Source organism: Oncorhynchus masou, unplaced genomic scaffold, assembly GCF_036934945.1.
Source record: "Oncorhynchus masou masou isolate Uvic2021 unplaced genomic scaffold, UVic_Omas_1.1 unplaced_scaffold_1785, whole genome shotgun sequence".
NCBI lineage: Eukaryota > Metazoa > Chordata > Actinopteri > Salmoniformes > Salmonidae > Oncorhynchus > Oncorhynchus masou.
In genome coordinates this window covers 14,065-31,157 of record NW_027008041.1, presented here as the reverse complement: position 1 = coordinate 31,157, position 17,093 = coordinate 14,065, and the positions used below count along the sequence as shown (strand labels likewise).

Here is a 17,093-nt window from a genome sequence, read left to right as displayed (position 1 = left end):
GTCATTAAGATCCTGCTGAGCCATGCGTTCTTCCAGGAGGAGACTGGTGTGCGTGTGGAGCTAGCCGAGGAGGACGATGGGGAGATGATCGCTATCAAACTGTGGCTGAGGATTGAAGACGTCAAGAAGCTGAAGGGAAAGTACAAGGACAACGAAGCCATCGAGTTCTCCTTCGACCTCAACAAGGACTTCCCCGAAGATGTGGCACAGGAAATGGTACGGTTGATTGTTGGACGGTGGATCGATTGATGCCATGTATTTTTGTTATAAGTAATTGATCTGGTGATTTTAAAAACAGAACTGCAACATCGATGAAAACGGTGGCTGGATAGTAGTGTACTGGTGTAGAAGCTCGTCACTGAGAGAGATGTTGTGGCGACTGTCAAAACAGATGGACTAGTCATGCTTGTTCCTTCTCCTGTCCCAACAGGTCGAGTCTGGCTATGTGTGCGAGGGAGACCACAAGACGATGGCCAAGGCCATCAAAGACCGAGTGTCTCTGATCCAAAAGAAGAGAGAACAGAGGCAGCTGGTCAGAGAGGAGTTGGAGAAGAGGAATCAGAAGCAGCAGTATCCCCAACAAGCAGCGGAGGCCCTCAGATCCCCCCAGCAGAGTCAGTTACCCCCCCAGCCCCCTGTAGCCCAGACTGAGAAGGAGGACCCCGAGATGGACCAGCAGCAGTACCAACAGGCCAACATCTCCATGTCATGTATGTGGACTAGGCACAGCGTCTCACTCAGAGATGGGATTTATTTACAGTGCATTCGGAAAAGTATTCAGACCCCTTCAGATTTTGTTATGTTACAGCCTTAATTTAAAAATGTATTAAATATATAAGAAATCGCATCAATCTACCCGCAATACAGGGTAGCCTAGTGGTTAGAGCGGCAGGGTAGCCTAGTGGTTAGAGCGTTGTACTAGTAACCGGAAGTTTGCAAGTTCAAATCCCCGAGCTGACAAGGTACAAATCTGTCGTTCTGCCCCTGAACAGGCAGTTAACCCACTGTTCCTAGGCCGTCATTGAAAATAAGAATTTGTTCTTAACTGACTTGCCTGGTTAAATAAAGGTAAAATAAAAAATACCCCATTATAACAAAGTGAAAGAGGATTTTATACATTTTTGCTCATTTATATAAAAAAATGTAAACAAAACCTTTTTTACATAAGTATTCAGACCCGTTGTTATGAGCTCGGGTGCATCCTGTTTCCATTGATCATCCTTGATGTTTCTACAACTTGATTGGAGTCCACCTGTGGTAAATTCAATTGATTGGACATGATTTGGAAAGGCACACACCTGTCTATATAAGGTCCCACATTTGACAGTGCATGTCAGAGAAAAAGAAACAGCCATAAGGTCAAAGGAATTGTCCATAGAGCTCTGAGACAGGATTGTGTTGAGGCACAGATCTGGGGAAGTGGCCTCCATCAGTGGCCTCCATTTTTAAATGGAAGAAGTTTGGCACCACCAAGACTAGAGCTGGCCGCCCGTCCAAACTGAGCAATCAGGGGAGAAGGGTCTTGGTCAGGGAGGTAACCAAGAACCCGATGGTCACTCTGACAGGGCTACAGAGTTCCTCTGTGGAGATGGGAGAACCTTCCAGAAGGACAACCATCTCTGCAGCACTCCACCAATCAGGCCTTTGGTTCTGGCCAGACGGAAGCCACTCCTCAGCAAAAGGCACTTGACACCTGCTTGGAGTTTGCCAAAAAGGCACCTAAAGGACTCTCAGACAATGAGAAACAAGATTCTCTGGTCTAATGAAACCAAGATTGAACTCTTTGGCCTGAATGCCAAGCGTCAGGTCTGGAGGAAACCATGCACTGCTCATCACCTGGCCAATACCGTCCCTGCGGTGAAGCATGGTGGTGGCAGCATCATGCTGTGAGAGTGTTTTTCAGCGGCAGGGACTGAGAGACTAATCAGGATCAAGGGAAAGATGAACGGAGCAAAGTACAGAGAGATCCTTGATGAAAACCTGCTCAGGAGCGCTCAAGACCTCAGACTGGGGTGAAGGTTCACCTTCCAACAGGACAACGACCCTAAGCACACAGCCAAGACAACGCAGGAGTGGCTTCGGGACAAGTCTCAATGTCCTTGGGTGGCCCAGCCAGAGCCCAGACTTGAACCCAATCTGACTTCTCTGGAGAGACCTGAAAATAGCTGTGTAGTGACGCTTCCCCTCCAACCTGACAGAGCTTGAGAGGATCTGCAGAGAAGAATGGGAGAAACTCCCCAAATGCAGGTGTGCCAATAATGTAGCGTCCTACCCAAGAAGACCTGAGGCTGTAATCACTACCAAAGGGTCTGAATACTTTCCGAATGCACTGTAAATCAGGAATACAATGTAGTTGATATTGTATATCTCTCAATGGCTCGCTTGATCTGGGTTTCTTGCTCGCTCTCTCTCGCTCTCATTCATATATATACAATATATATATATAATGGTAGCGTGTGTGTTTCCAACTCTCTCTCCCTCCCTCCTCCTTTCTCATCTGGTCACTGTGTGGGTTCTTGTCCCCTCCACCTACAGCTGACGGAGCGGTGGACAACGGCCAGGGTTCGTCCGTGTTCTCTGAGTCCCATCTGGGCCAGCTGAACATGTCCTATAGCAACATCCCTGCCACCCAGCAGCACGGCCAAACCCAGGCCCCCTCCCCCTCTCCTTCCCCCCAGCTGCAGCAGCAACAGCAGCAGCCCAATGCCTACCAACAGCAGAACATGGTAAGTGACGAGTCGGAGGGATTATTATATATTTTTTGTAGTTCTTAGGAAGGTAGAAGTGAAGTGAATTTCAGTGGAGTTTGTAGTTGTAATTATGAGATGAAGAGGTTCTCAATCTTTGAAATGGGGCAACCTTTTTCCTTCCCGGCTGCCCTCTCTCTCTCAGGTTTGTCCTGTAGTCCTTTATAATCCCACATCTGTTTGTGCTGTCTTGCTAACTCCTATGGTCATTGTTACACTAATCATGACAATTATAAGAGGAGTTGCCAATACAGCAGAGACTGTCTGACATCAGCCTACTGTAGTCCCACGAGTTCTTCAGTTTGACATTTCGGTGTTCTTGGTACCGCAGTGGTGGACCAGCAGCTGCGTTCTAATCCACATATTCAGTAATGAATAAATGACAAACTCAGTGGCAATTCTCAGAGAGAACCAGAGGTCGGGTTTTACAGTTCTTCTTTCAACAGTAACGCTGATGGTCTTGCTGTTTGCCAAGAGACTCCCAAACCAATGTCTGGAACAGTATTCTTCAGTGTATTGGGAGGAATAGGGCCTTTATAGAATATCAAATATTAAACTGGCTGTTAATTCAGTCTTTTAATATGCTCATGTTTCCCCTCAAGGTAATACAAGGAACAGGACAGGAACAGCTTTTAGTCATAAAACAATACCAGAGCATTTTTAGATTGAAAGTTGAAACCGAAGACCCAGAAAAATGAACTAATTTAAGGAATCTCAAACACAGTCACACAAGACAATTGAGCTCCGCCCAAAACACACAAATAAAGGAATCCCAAACCAATAGTCACACAAGACGATTGAGCTACGCCCAAAACACACAAAGGAATCCCAAACCAGTAGTCACACAAGACAACGGTTGATCTACGCCCAAAACACACAAATTAAGGAAGGACAAACCAATATGTTAATCTACACCCAAAATGTATAGCCTAGTCACAAATGAGCTGCCCTTCCTGCTCCGTAGGCACCCGTCTGTCTCCACTAACAGAGCTTAACCCCACGGCCTCCCCTAAAGGTCAAGTCTAAAACCTATTTTCTAGAACCCATGTGCCATGTTCTATCCTAAAGGGTTTAGACAGATGCCTAACACCACCCTAAAGGGTTTAGACAGATGTCTAATTAACACCACCATAAAGGGTTTAGACAGATGTCTAATTAACACCATCCTAAAGGGTTTAGACAGATGTGTAATTAACACCATCCTAAAGGGTTTAGGATAGAGTATATGAAGACCATCCCATAGGTTAGAAGCCCCAGTCATGCTCTTGTGTCTTCAGTGACTTACAGGTAAGTACCAGAATTAACTAGCCTTTAATCTGCCAAAAGTGAGAACAGCTGCAAGTGTCTGAAATCAGTTACTCTGTGTGTTTTAGTTCCAGGAGTACAGTTTGGTCAGTTGTGTCTTCTACATTTTCTTTTGTTTTAATGAATTGAACTGTTGTTTTGCCCAATGTCAGTTGGTTTGATTAGCGTTTCTGAACAGAACGATGCATGTTGGAGAAACCAAAGTCACTCAGAAGTAAACAAACTCCATGCTTTGTGTTTGATTCCTTTTTCCCCTCATACCTTCCACATTGCTGCATCCTCAGTTATACCATGCATCTCGTTCTAGTACAGTACCCCGTCCCCCCCTCCCCCAACCCATCACCCCCCAATCCCAACCAATCATTTATGGTACATATGATTCATAGTACTCATGTTGGTATTTCTCATTATTTGTGTTGTTTGTATAGATATTAGGCAGTTAGCTGTGCAAGCTGTCAGGGCCTCCATCAATCCCATACGGTTTATTTCCGAGGTGCCATGCTGGTGTTTTTAGGCTCTCTGTCTGGCACACTGGGCAGTCACCTCAGCCAGCCATCACTCATCAGTGTCAGACACACTGAATCACAAGCCTTGTTACTGCAGCCGACTCAGCCATCTCCATAGTGTCAGTGAATTATAGCTCACCTTCCTAAAGCTATGGAGCTGTCACCACAAACCATACACCCGATGGCATATGTTAGACTGAGATTTCCAAGCTGTTCAAGCTTATCAAGAATTGTTTGCATTCAACATGGATTACACATTAATTCCACCGTGTGTGTAGTCTTTGTTAAGCTTGCATAAAAAGTTATTGGGCATGACAACCACAGCCACTTTAAATTCTGCAATCATTCTACCATTGTTTGGTTTTATTTGACCATCAAGTGCCATTACTTTACAGTGAATCAATCTGCTGAACGATAGTGGTAGAAGTGTTAAAATGATATTGCCATTAGTCCTAAATGACATATTTGACCTCGATGCCAAGCTGCTGCTATTTTTTACATCTGAATAAGCAAAAACACAGCTGTATATCAATAAAATCCAACCTGAAAAAGGCTTGTGGACTTCATACTTTGCAGTCCATTTGTGTTGTGTTTTTCGTACTGAAAGATGGGATTGATTGGTGTGTCTATGCAGTCTGCTCCACTACTGTTGGGTTTCAAGTTTTGTGTCATTTGAGATTATTTTATGTCTTCCTCTTTGTCAGTTTATTTGTGTGTTATCATCAAATGTTATGGTTCCCAGTGTGATAAAAATCACATCACTTCTTTTTAGTAAATCCCTTTTAACCGCTGTACTATGTTGACCTGTTAAACATCTCATTGGATGTAAACAATGTTTTCACGAGTTCTACCAGCTATTATTCCTGGGCTGCAACAAAATTCAGTTCTGGAAGGTTCCATCAACAAAGCTGTGATTTACTTTGAGAATGAGTTCATAGCCCTTCATCTCTTGACTATATAGTATCCTCTGCTATCTTATAGCCAGAGGCACAATAACCAGTAGGCTTCACTAGACTATAACCAGTAACCAGTAGGCTTCACTAGACTATAACCAGTAACCAGTAGGCTTCACTAGACTATAACCAGTAACCAGTAGGCTTCACTAGACTATAACCAGTAACCAGTAGGCTTCACTAGACTATAACCTGTAACCAGTAGGCTTCACTAGACTATAACCAGTAGGCTTCACTAGACTATAACCAGTAGGCTTCACTAGACTAACCAGTAGGCTTCACTAGACTGTAACCAGTAGGCTTCACTAGACTAACCAGTAGGCTTCACTAGACTGTAACCAGTAGGCTTCACTAGACTGTAACCAGTAGGCTTCACTAGACTAACCAGTAGGCTTCACTAGACTGTAACCAGTAGGCTTCACTAGACTATAACCAGTAGGCTTCACTAGACTATAACCAGTAGGCTTCACTAGACTAACCAGTAGGCTTCACTAGACTGTAACCAGTAGGCTTCACTAGACTGTAACCAGTAGGCTTCACTAGACTGTAACCAGTAGGCTTCACTAGACTGTAACCAGTAGGCTTCACTAGACTGTAACCAGTAGGCTTCACTAGACTGTAACCAGTAGGCTTCACTAGACTGTAACCAGTAGGCTTCACTAGACTGTAACCAGTAGGCTTCACTAGACTGTAACCAGTAGGCTTCACTAGACTGTAACCAGTAGGCTTCACTAGACTGTAACCAGTAGGCTTCACTAGACTGTAACCAGTAGGCTTCACTAGACTGTAACCAGTAGGCTTCACTAGACTGTAACCAGTAGGCTTCACTAGACTGTAACCAGTAGGCTTCACTAGACTGTAACCAGTAGGCTTCACTAGACTGTAACCAGTAGGCTTCACTAGACTGTAACCAGTAGGCTTCACTAGACTGTAACCAGTAGGCTTCACTAGACTGTAACCAGTAGGCTTCACTAGACTGTAACCAGTAGGCTTCACTAGACTGTAACCAGTAGGCTTCACTAGACTGTAACCAGTGGGCTTCACTAGACTGTAACCAGTAGGCTTCACTAGACTAACCAGTAGGCTTCACTAGACTGTAACCAGTAGGCTTCACTAGACTGTAACCAGTAGGCTTCACTAGACTGTAACCAGTAGGCTTCACTAGACTGTAACCAGTAGGCTTCACTAGACTGTAACCAGTAGGCTTCACTAGACTGTAACCAGTAGGCTTCACTAGACTGTAACCAGTAGGCTTCACTAGACTGTAACCAGTAGGCTTCACTAGACTGTAACCAGTAGGCTTCACTAGACTGTAACCAGTAGGCTTCACTAGACTGTAACCAGTAGGCTTCACTAGACTGTAACCAGTAGGCTTCACTAGACTGTAACCAGTAACCAGTAGGCTTCACTAGACTGTAACCAGTAGGCTTCACTAGACTGTAACCAGTAGGCTTCACTAGACTGTAACCAGTAGGCTTCACTAGACTGTAACCAGTGGGCTTCACTAGACTGTAACCAGTGGGCTTCACTAGACTGTAACCAGTGGGCTTCACTAGACTGTAACCAGTGGGCTTCACTAGACTGTAACCAGTAACCAGTAGGCTTCACTAGACTATAACCAGTAACCAGTAGGCTTCACTAGACTGTAACCAGTAGGCTTCACTAGACTGTAACCAGTAGGCTTCACTAGACTGTAACCAGTAGGCTTCACTAGACTGTAACCAGTAGGCTTCACTAGACTGTAACCAGTAGGCTTCACTAGACTATATAAACAGAAGAATTGACTAGGCACAGATCAAATCTAAATGCAACATTGTAGAGCTACTGTGGGTTGAATAAGGAATAGCTTCATCAACCCCCAAATCAACTGTTCCCTGACCACTCTTGGCAGAACATTGATTTCTTTTTAGGCCATTGTGTAGAATCAGCAAGGTGAATGTGTCTGTGAATCATTGTACAGACAGAGCAGACTGCACCTCTGGTGCACTGGCATTGCCAAGTCCCCTGCCAGGCAGCTGGCTACCTCGCTATATTTAGTTTCCTGCAGCAGAGCAGAACATAGTCTGTGGCAGTGATTTTCCTTTCAGCCACACTATGATTTAGAACACTGTCTGCGTCTGAAATGGCACCCTATCCCCTATATAGTGCACTACGTCTGACCAGGAGCCTAGATCTATATAGGGAATAGGGTGCCGTTTTGGACACGGACACTGGGATTGGTCAGAGGGTAGAATATCTTCTTAAATGCCCTAGATAGTAGTGCAATACTACTACATTGAATGGTTCTTATTCAGGTAGTGTTTTCATTTTGAACAAAGCCGCAAGAAATAGATTAGATTCCTGCTTGTTAATAAACACTTTAGATGACCTAGAAATGGCTCTAGTACTCAATTTGAGATTATAGATTACTTTTCCTTTTAATCAGTATTACTTACCTCTTATCTAACCTCTTTCTGTGCCCAATATGCTCTTGCCGGATTTTTTAAAACCTCTTTCTAACCTTCATACTCCCGTCTTCTAATGCCATGTGTCTTTATTCCATAGTGTTTATCGTGTCCCGTGTTATCAGATATTTAGATCTTTCAGCTCTGTTTGTCACCTCTGTTCACCTGTGTTTAGCCCACCTGTGTTTAGCTCACCTGTGTTTAGCTCACCTGTGTTTAGCTCACCTGTGTTTAGCTCACCTGTGTTTAGCTCACCTGTGTTTAGCTCACCTGTGTTTAGCTCACCTGTGTTTAGCCCACCTGTGTTTAGCCCACCTGTGTTTAGCTCACCTGTGTTTATTTCACCTGTGTTCCATCCATTCTGTGGTTAATTGTCCTTCCCTCCTTCCTTCCGCCTGCAGCCTGTCTCACCACCTCCCCGCCACCGCGGCCGTAGCATGTCCGTTTGCGTCCCCTACTTTTCCTCCACCCCTCCTGCTCTGTCCTGCCTTCCCAACCGGCCCTCCACCCCTCCTCCGGTGCTCTCCGCCCCCACTCCCCCTGCCGGGGGTCGGAAGACGGTGACACGTTTGCGGGCCGGCTCTCCAAGGCCCTGGAGAGTGTCCTGCCCCTGCATTCCACCCCGCCGCCCACGGCAACAACGCCGAGCCAGCCTCCCGGCGGTGTTTGTCAGCCCTGTATGTTAGAGCATCTCTGGCCACAGAGTGGTGTGAACCAGGTTGTAGTCTGGTGGAGCTGGGACCGGAGCTCAGTAGGGCTGTCTATGGGTATCTGAAACAAGGAGAGACACGGGACAAAACAGTGGAGACATATAGAGAGACATAACAAATAGAGAACAAAACATCAGATTATTGTGTGTTCATCTTTAATCCACTTTCAGATACCTGTGAGTGAACCCTGCTGTTCTTCGCTTCGGGCCTCTCGCCAGGCGCCCTGTGCTCACATTAAATACAGACTGCCTGGCACTTCCCTTACTCTCCTAGTGAGACTGGTCAGACTGCTGCTACAGTACACTTCCCTTCCCTCCTAGTGAGACTGGTCAGACTGCTTGCTACACTACACTTCCCTTCCCTCCTAGTGAGACTGGTCAGACTGCTAGCTACACTTCCCTTCCCTCTTCGTGAGACTGGTCAGACTGCAACAGTACACTTCCCTCCTAGTGAGACTGGTCAGACTGCTTGCTACACTACACTTCCCTTCCCTCCTAGTGAGACTGGTCAGACTGCTTGCTACACATCCCTTCCCTCTTCGTGAGACTGGTCAGACTGCTACAGTACACTTCCCTTCTAGTGAGACTGGTCAGACTGCTAGCTACACTTCCCTTCCCTCTTCGTGAGACTGGTCAGACTGCTAGCTACACTTCCCTTCCCTCTTCGTGAGACTGGTCAGACTGCTAGCTACACTTCCCTTCCCTCTTCGTGAGACTGGTCAGACTGCTTGCTACACTACACTTCCCTTCCCTCCTAGTGAGACTGGTCAGACTGCTAGCTACACTTCCCTTCCCTCTTCGTGAGACTGGTCAGACTGCTTGCTACACTACACTTCCCTTCCCTCCTAGTGAGACTGGTCAGACTGCTAGCTACACTTCCCTTCCCTCCTAGTGAGACTGGTCAGACTGCTAGCTACACTTCCCTTCCCTCTTCGTGAGACTGGTCAGACTGCTACAGTACACTTCCCTCCTAGTGAGACTGGTCAGACTGCTTGCTACACTACACTTCCCTTCCCTCCTAGTGAGACTGGTCAGACTGCTAGCTACACATCCCTTCCCTCTTCGTGAGACTGGTCAGACTGCTACAGTACACTTCCCTTCTAGTGAGACTGGTCAGACTGCTACACTTCCCTTCCCTCTTAGTGAGACTGGTCAGACTGCTAGCTACACTACACTTCCCTTCCCTCCTAGTGAGACTGGTCAGACTGCTAGCTACACTTCCCTTCCCTCCTAGTGAGACTGGTCAGACTGCTAGCTACACTTCCCTCCTAGTGAGACTGGTCAGACTGCTAGCTACATTACACTTCCCTTCCCTCCTAGTGAGACTGGTCAGACTGCTAGCTAAATTACAATTCCCCAATATGAACAACAACTCAAACAACACTTTAGTTTGTCATCTCAGCCCATTTTACTGGAGTCACAAGACACAATATGGATGTAGACTAAACTATTGAGTAGAGTACATTCACTCAGATCGATGTACAGTAGTTGGTGTGGTCACCTGTTTTATCCAGGAATCCACTAAAGTCTTCATTACGCAGCAGGTACAATTTCAATTAGCATGAACATCATTCACTGTCAGCTTCAAAGGTTTAAACCCCCCAAAATACACATCATGTAATATAATGACTTACATCATTCGTCATGCTAGATAGTTTTGTGTATAAGGTGCAGTTTATAGTTAACCATTTAATGTCACAGTAGCAGCAGTCTGTTGATCTTACAGGGAGTCGTCTTTGCCACATCTGCATTTAATTCCATACCGAGAAGCTATTACTGTCTGCCTGTACCTTCATCTTCTGGTTCTTCATGGGTTTCTTTGCTAGGTTCTTGACTTTCTTTATCCGTTGCAGGGATTCATGCATTAGCAGAAATATATAGCACTGCTATCTCTCTTGTTCTCTTTTGATATACCTCTTCACCCTCTTCTCTCTTTCTATCTCTCTGAATACTACAGTATTTAACGGTGCTTCTCTCCCTCATGAAGATGATGCATCTATAATCTTATGTCACTTCAGCCGCAGTCTGCGACTCACCAGTACAGCAGTGGAGGAGGAGTCTGGGCCTCAGCAGGCCTTCCGGACCCCACGCCGCCTCTCTTTCTCCCCTCCATTCTGGAGCGCCCCATCTCCTTCTCACCGCCGCCTGCCTGCCCTCCCTCCAAGGCCTACAACGCCCAACGCCGCAAGAGCACGTCCATCTTGGAGGCCCATACGCGCCACTTCCAGCCTGCCTACCCCCGCTACGCCAGCAGCCTGCACCCCTACCACCCGGGGATGGAGGGGCTGGGCGTGGGTGGAGGAGGAGGAGTGGATGGGCACCTGGGTGTGGATCCCTCGTCCCTCTTCATGGTGCCAGGCTACGGTGCTCCGAGGCTGGGGTCGGTTGGAGAGCCCATGCACCAGCACCTCCAAGGTCAGTCCCTCCAGGACCCTCTGTACGGGTACAAGGACGTGAGGGCGGAGCAGCAGGAGGAGGTGGTGGAGGCTGTGCGGAGGCTGAGTCTGAACCAGGCAGCGTTGCTGGATCACTTCGAGGCCATGGCCTATGGGGGCTACCCCATGACTGCTCACCAGATCAACCAGATCAGCTTCCACCAGCAGATGCAGGCTGCGGCAGCCGCCAGCCTGGCCGTGTACGACCCTCCACAGCCGGCCTACGCCCAGACCTACCACCCCCACATGCAGAGTCACATGCGCCTGACCCACAGCCCCATCCCTCAGCTGCCACCCATGAGCACCTTGGGCCCGCAGGCCTCGGGTACTACCGATGGGTACCAGCTGCAGCACTCCGCCTCCTTCCCCCAGTCCGCTCCCCCAGTCATGGAGCCCCCGCAAGGCAGCGTGTTCGAGTTCCACGTCCAAAACATGGCTACTGCAGCGGCCGCCACTGGGGCCGACTCTGGCGTGCTGGCCTCTAGACTGTACCGGGCTCGCCGCGGCTCCATGGACCTCAACCTGGAGGAACAGGGGGGACCAGGAGGACAGTCAGGGGGGTCTGGGACCTACAGCCGCCTGCAGCCAGTCACTGAGGAACTGTACAGCTACATCAGCCCTGAGATGCCTCTCCCTCCCGGGAGCCTGCTACTGCACCAGGGCCAGAAGGACTGCAGCCCGGAACCTTCCAGTGACTCCATGGCCTCCTCTGACTGTGGAGAGTTCCACTCTCCTCCGCCCCAGTTCGGGGCCTTCTCGGCCGCCCAGTCCATCCCACACACCTTCTACGGGGCGGAGGCCGGGGGGAGGGACGCCACTGCAGAGGGCCAGGGAGTGGGCCACCCCCCCAGCCAGCAGACCTTTCTGTTTGTGCCTCCCTCCGAGTCCTCTCACGTCAACATACTACACACCACCTGGGCCCGACAGACGAACGTCCAACCCGACCTCTCGTATCACCAGTTTCCTCTGGCCATGCAGGGAAACCCTGGGCTGGTACCATCACTTTCTTATTCCATAGCAACCCTCAGCCGTCTACCCTCCACACCAACCCTGTCTTTATCACTTACCTGATTAATTTTGTTTCGTGGTTGTGGTTTTAACCCTTTCCAGCCATGACTGCCTACACTCAAAGGTCCTTTTTAGGAGGTGCTAGTCTTCAGGAAACAATTAGAAACCTGCTGTTTAAATCCCCTAGTTCTGTTGACGGTATGTTCTCTTATCACCTACGGAATAATTTGTATCGGTCTCTTAGAGTAAGTAAGATTTTGTATGTATGTTATTATATGGAAAAATGTGTGTTTGTATTGGTACACAGTGAGGTAGAACTGCATATTGTACATACAAATCCAAAGTCGAATTGGGCCTTATTTTAATATTCAAAAACACCAAATTGTCAAGACACTACTGTATGGGAATGGGATCATTGTTGTGAGTAATAATCAGACTTGTTGCCACGTGGCTTTGAGGATTTGTATGATCCAACACACAAACATACAACAAACGGGGGGTTTAGACCGGTTTAACTGTTCACCTGAAGCTTACATTATTTACTTCATAAAAATGTTTCTTTAATTTTTCAACTATATTTTCACATTTGTATTTTATTTTAACAGTTTGTACAGTACCTCTGTCTAGTTGGCTGGAAATGGTTAAAACGGTATTTCTATTTATTATCTGTTGCCAAGGACACCAATCCCAGTAACAGTTCTATTGGAGGTGTTGCAGCACGTCATGTGCCATATAATCAGCTAGCGACCAATAGGAAGACTTTACACTCAGCTGGTATCCAAGATAAATACTTTACACTCAGGGGTCAGAATTCATCCATTAACCCTTAGAATGCTGACATTATCAGTCATCCCGCAGCCTCATCTTTTATTCTGAGCAGCGCTCTTCTTTCTCGCTTCTTTTTATGGTTTTATTTTGCTTTTTTTATTATTTATTTTTTTCCCATCTGTTCTTCTTCCTACGAAATGCTTTCCGCTCCTAAAGCCTCTCGTTTTCAGTGGTAATGTCCTGAGAACAAGGGATGGCAAGGTAGGTGGTCAGCTTGGTGCAACTATACTTGTGTGAGCTCACTCTCTAGTGAGTGGTTGAGCTGAGCTTGGGAACAAGTATACTTGTCTGCAGCCTTCTAAGGGTACTTCTTAGGGTTGGTTCAGAAGCTAAATGTAATCATTACATGGAATGTAAAGGGTTTCAATCAACCAGCAACAACAACAAAAAACAGGTTTTATTTGAGTTTTTCCTAAATATATTTAAAGGACACAACCTGCTTCTTCTGTGTGCTCTGTTGAGCAATAACATTCACAATGTAATGAATCATCTAGGAGCCCTACCACGTGCATGAAGCCTACTCACTCCCCCCAACTGACCCAGCAGTGGATTTTGTTACCTGTTATAGTTACCTGTTATAGTTACCTGTTATAGTTACCTGTGGATGTACATGCATACACAAGGAGTCTTGGAGATTCTCTGGAGAGTCAGAGAGGGGATACTTTGTGTATGTACAGTAAAGTGAGCCAAAGCTCAGGCTAGAATACAGTAGTACTGTACAGTACAGTGTGCCAAAGCTCAGGCTAGAATGTAGTACTGTACAGTACAGTGTGCCAAAGCTCAGGCTAGAATGTAGTACTGTACAGTACAGTGTGCCAAAGCTCAGGCTAGAATACAGTAGTACTGTACAGTACAGTGTGCCAAAGCTCAGGCTAGAATGTAGTACTGTACAGTACAGTGTGCCAAAGCTCAGGCTAGAATACAGTAGTCCTGTACAGTACAGAGAGCCAAAGCTCAGGCTAGAATGTAGTACTGTGCAGTATGTCCAAAAGTCACAAATAGATCCTAATTCACGTTTTGTTTTCTCTCTTGTGTCCATATTTCTATCTCCCTCCATATTGTCTCCATCTCTTCACCTATCCCTCTATCCTATTGAAGCAGGTGCAGCAGATCCCAACCTCCCAGCCCAACACTGGACACCCTCCTGCCCCCAACTCCCAGCCAGTCCCCATCGCCCACCAACAGGTAAGGCCCCCTTTCTCCACAGGCCTCTATGAGGACGTCCTAATTCCTTACCAAAGGGGAACATTTAGACATTGCCAGTGTGGATAAGGGCCAACTTGTACACATCCTCCACACCAATCCTCCCTCTCCTGTTGTGTTCAGAGTACAGGTGCATCGTCATGGCAGCCAGACGGTGTTTTTGTTTTGATTGGTCTGTGTTTTTAATCTTGAGTACAGTATTCTCTCCTCTGTGGTGTGAAGGCTGTGGCGTGGCCCCTGTGGTGCCTCTCTCTCTCTCTCTCTCACACACTGTGTTGTCTGTCTCTTTTAGCATGGAGGTTACTACGTCACAGCGCTCCCTCCGCAGGTAGACAAAACAACACATTCAACGTTGATATGAGCACCTCTCACTGTCTGCTTTATCTCTTGAGTCTCCTGGCTTTTCCCTTTTCTCCAATCCAACATTTCATTTCCTGCTGTCTCACGAACAAACAGAACTGTAAGTGAAATGGCTGTGATGTATATTTGCCTACAGTACAGCAGAGGTGAAAGTAGATGTAATGTCTTCCTGGTACAGAGGCCTCCTGTGTGTGTGGGCACGCACTTGTTATTTATGGGACTAATCATAGAAGGACATATAGCATCTCTATGGGCCTAATCATAGAAGGACATATAGCATCTATATGGGCCTAATCATAGAAGGACATAAGCATCTCTATGGGCCTAATCATAGAAGGACATAAGCATCTCTATGGGCCTAATCACAGAAGGACATAAGCATCTCTATGGGCCTAATCATAGAAGGACATATAGCATCTCTATGGGCCTAATCATAGAAGGACATAAGCATCTCTATGGGCCTAATCACAGAAGGACATATAGCATCTCTATGGGCCTAATCACAGAAGGACATATAGCATCTCTATGGGCCTAATCACAGAAGGACATATAGCATCTCTATGGGCCTAATCACAGAAGGACATATAGCATCTCTATGGCCCTAATCACAGAAGGACATATAGCATCTCTATGGGCCTAATCATAGAAGGACATATAGCATCTCTATGGGCCTAATCATAGAAGGACATATAGCATCTCTATGGGCCTAATCATAGAAGGACATATAGCATCTCTATGGGCCTAATCATAGAAGGACATATAGCATCTCTATGGGCCTAATCATAGAAGGACATATAGCATCTCTATGGGCCTAATCATAGAAGGGCATATAGCATCTCTATGGGCCTAATCACAGAAGGGCATATAGCATCTCTATGGGCCTAATCACAGAAGGACATATAACATCTCTATGGGCCTAATCATAGAAGGACATATAGCATCTCTATGGGCCTAATCATAGAAGGACATATAGCATCTCTATGGGCCTAATCATAGAAGGACATATAGCATCTCTATGGGCCTAATCATAGAAGGACATAAGCATCTCTATGGGCCTAATCACAGAAGGACATATAGCATCTCTATGGGCCTAATCACAGAAGGACATATAGCATCTCTATGGGCCTAATCACAGAAGGACATATAGCATCTCTATGGGCCTAATCACAGAAGGACATATAGCATCTCTATGGGCCTAATCACAGAAGGACATATAGCATCTCTATGGGCCTAATCATAGAAGGACATAAGCATCTCTATGGGCCTAATCACAGAAGGACATATAGCATCTCTATGGGCCTAATCACAGAAGGACATATAGCATCTCTATGGGCCTAATCACAGAAGGACATATAGCATCTCTATGGGCCTAATCACAGAAGGACATATAGCATCTCTATGGGCCTAATCACAGAAGGACATATAGCATCTCTATGGGCCTAATCACAGAAGGACATATAGCATCTCTATGGCCCTAATCACAGAAGGAAATATAGCATCTCTATGGGCCTAATCATAGAAGGACATATAGCATCTCTATGGGCCTAATCATAGAAGGACATATAGCATCTCTATGGGCCTAATCATAGAAGGACATATAGCATCTCTATGGGCCTAATCACAGAAGGACATATAGCATCTCTATGGGCCTAATCACAGAAGGACATATAGCATCTCTATGGGCCTAATCACAGAAGGACATATAACATCTCTATGGGCCTAATCACAGAAGGACATATAACATCTCTATGGGCCTAATCATAGAAGGACATATAACATCTCTATGGGCCTAATCATAGAAGGACATATAGCATCTCTATGGGCCTAATCATAGAAGGACATATAGCATCTCTATGGGCCGAATCACAGAAGGACATATAGCATCTCTATGGGCCTAATCATAGAAGGACATATAGCATCTCTATGGGCCTAATCATAGAAGGACATATAGCATCTCTATGGGCCTAATCACAGAAGGACATATAGCATCTCTATGGGCCTAATCACAGAAGGGCATATAACATCTCTATGGGCCTAATCATAGAAGGACATATAGCATCTCTATGGGCCTAATCATAGAAGGGCATATAACATCTCTATGGGCCTAACAGTATTGATTTGTCATTTAACTTTTAAAATGTATTAGCCTGATTTTTCTTTAATGCGGCATTAACACAGCAAGTCATGATGTTTTCATCTGATTGTCAAACGGTTACTTGAAAAGACTAATTTAGGCTATGTTACTCGGGGGGGGGCTGCTATTTGTTGGTAGGCTATTTGTTAGTGAACTTGTGTCTGTAATTAGATTCATGCAGCTTCTCCTCTATCATTACTTGATGCTCATCCAGAAGATTAAATAAAGCCACGCTCACCAAATATTTTGTTTCAGGGAGAGGACTGATGCTCAGGGAACTGTTGTTCAACAGCATTACTCCTCTTCCTGAAACAAAATTAACATCTGGTCTGAAATGTTACTCAGAGGAACACTTAGTTCTACGTTCCGTGTCCATACTTGAGTTGCTTTTCTAACTGTCAGGCTACTCCATTCTAAGATAATTCCAGCATCCATACCGTTTGATAAAAGCAGAGAGACTT

At 46.1% G+C, this 17,093-nt stretch overlaps 1 protein-coding gene across 1 annotated transcript in view; it reads left to right on the top strand.

Annotated features, from left to right (window-relative positions):
* LOC135532246 (serine/threonine-protein kinase WNK1-like) overlaps positions 1-17,093 on the top strand; it is a 29,816-nt gene continuing 12,723 nt past the window's right edge. The window contains 6 exon segments of the mRNA XM_064959837.1: positions 1-216; positions 431-710; positions 2,536-2,726; positions 10,683-12,092; positions 14,034-14,120; positions 14,431-14,466. Of these exon segments, the coding sequence (XP_064815909.1) occupies positions 85-216; positions 431-710; positions 2,536-2,726; positions 10,683-12,092; positions 14,034-14,120; positions 14,431-14,466 (2,136 nt within the window). The 5' untranslated portion in view covers positions 1-84.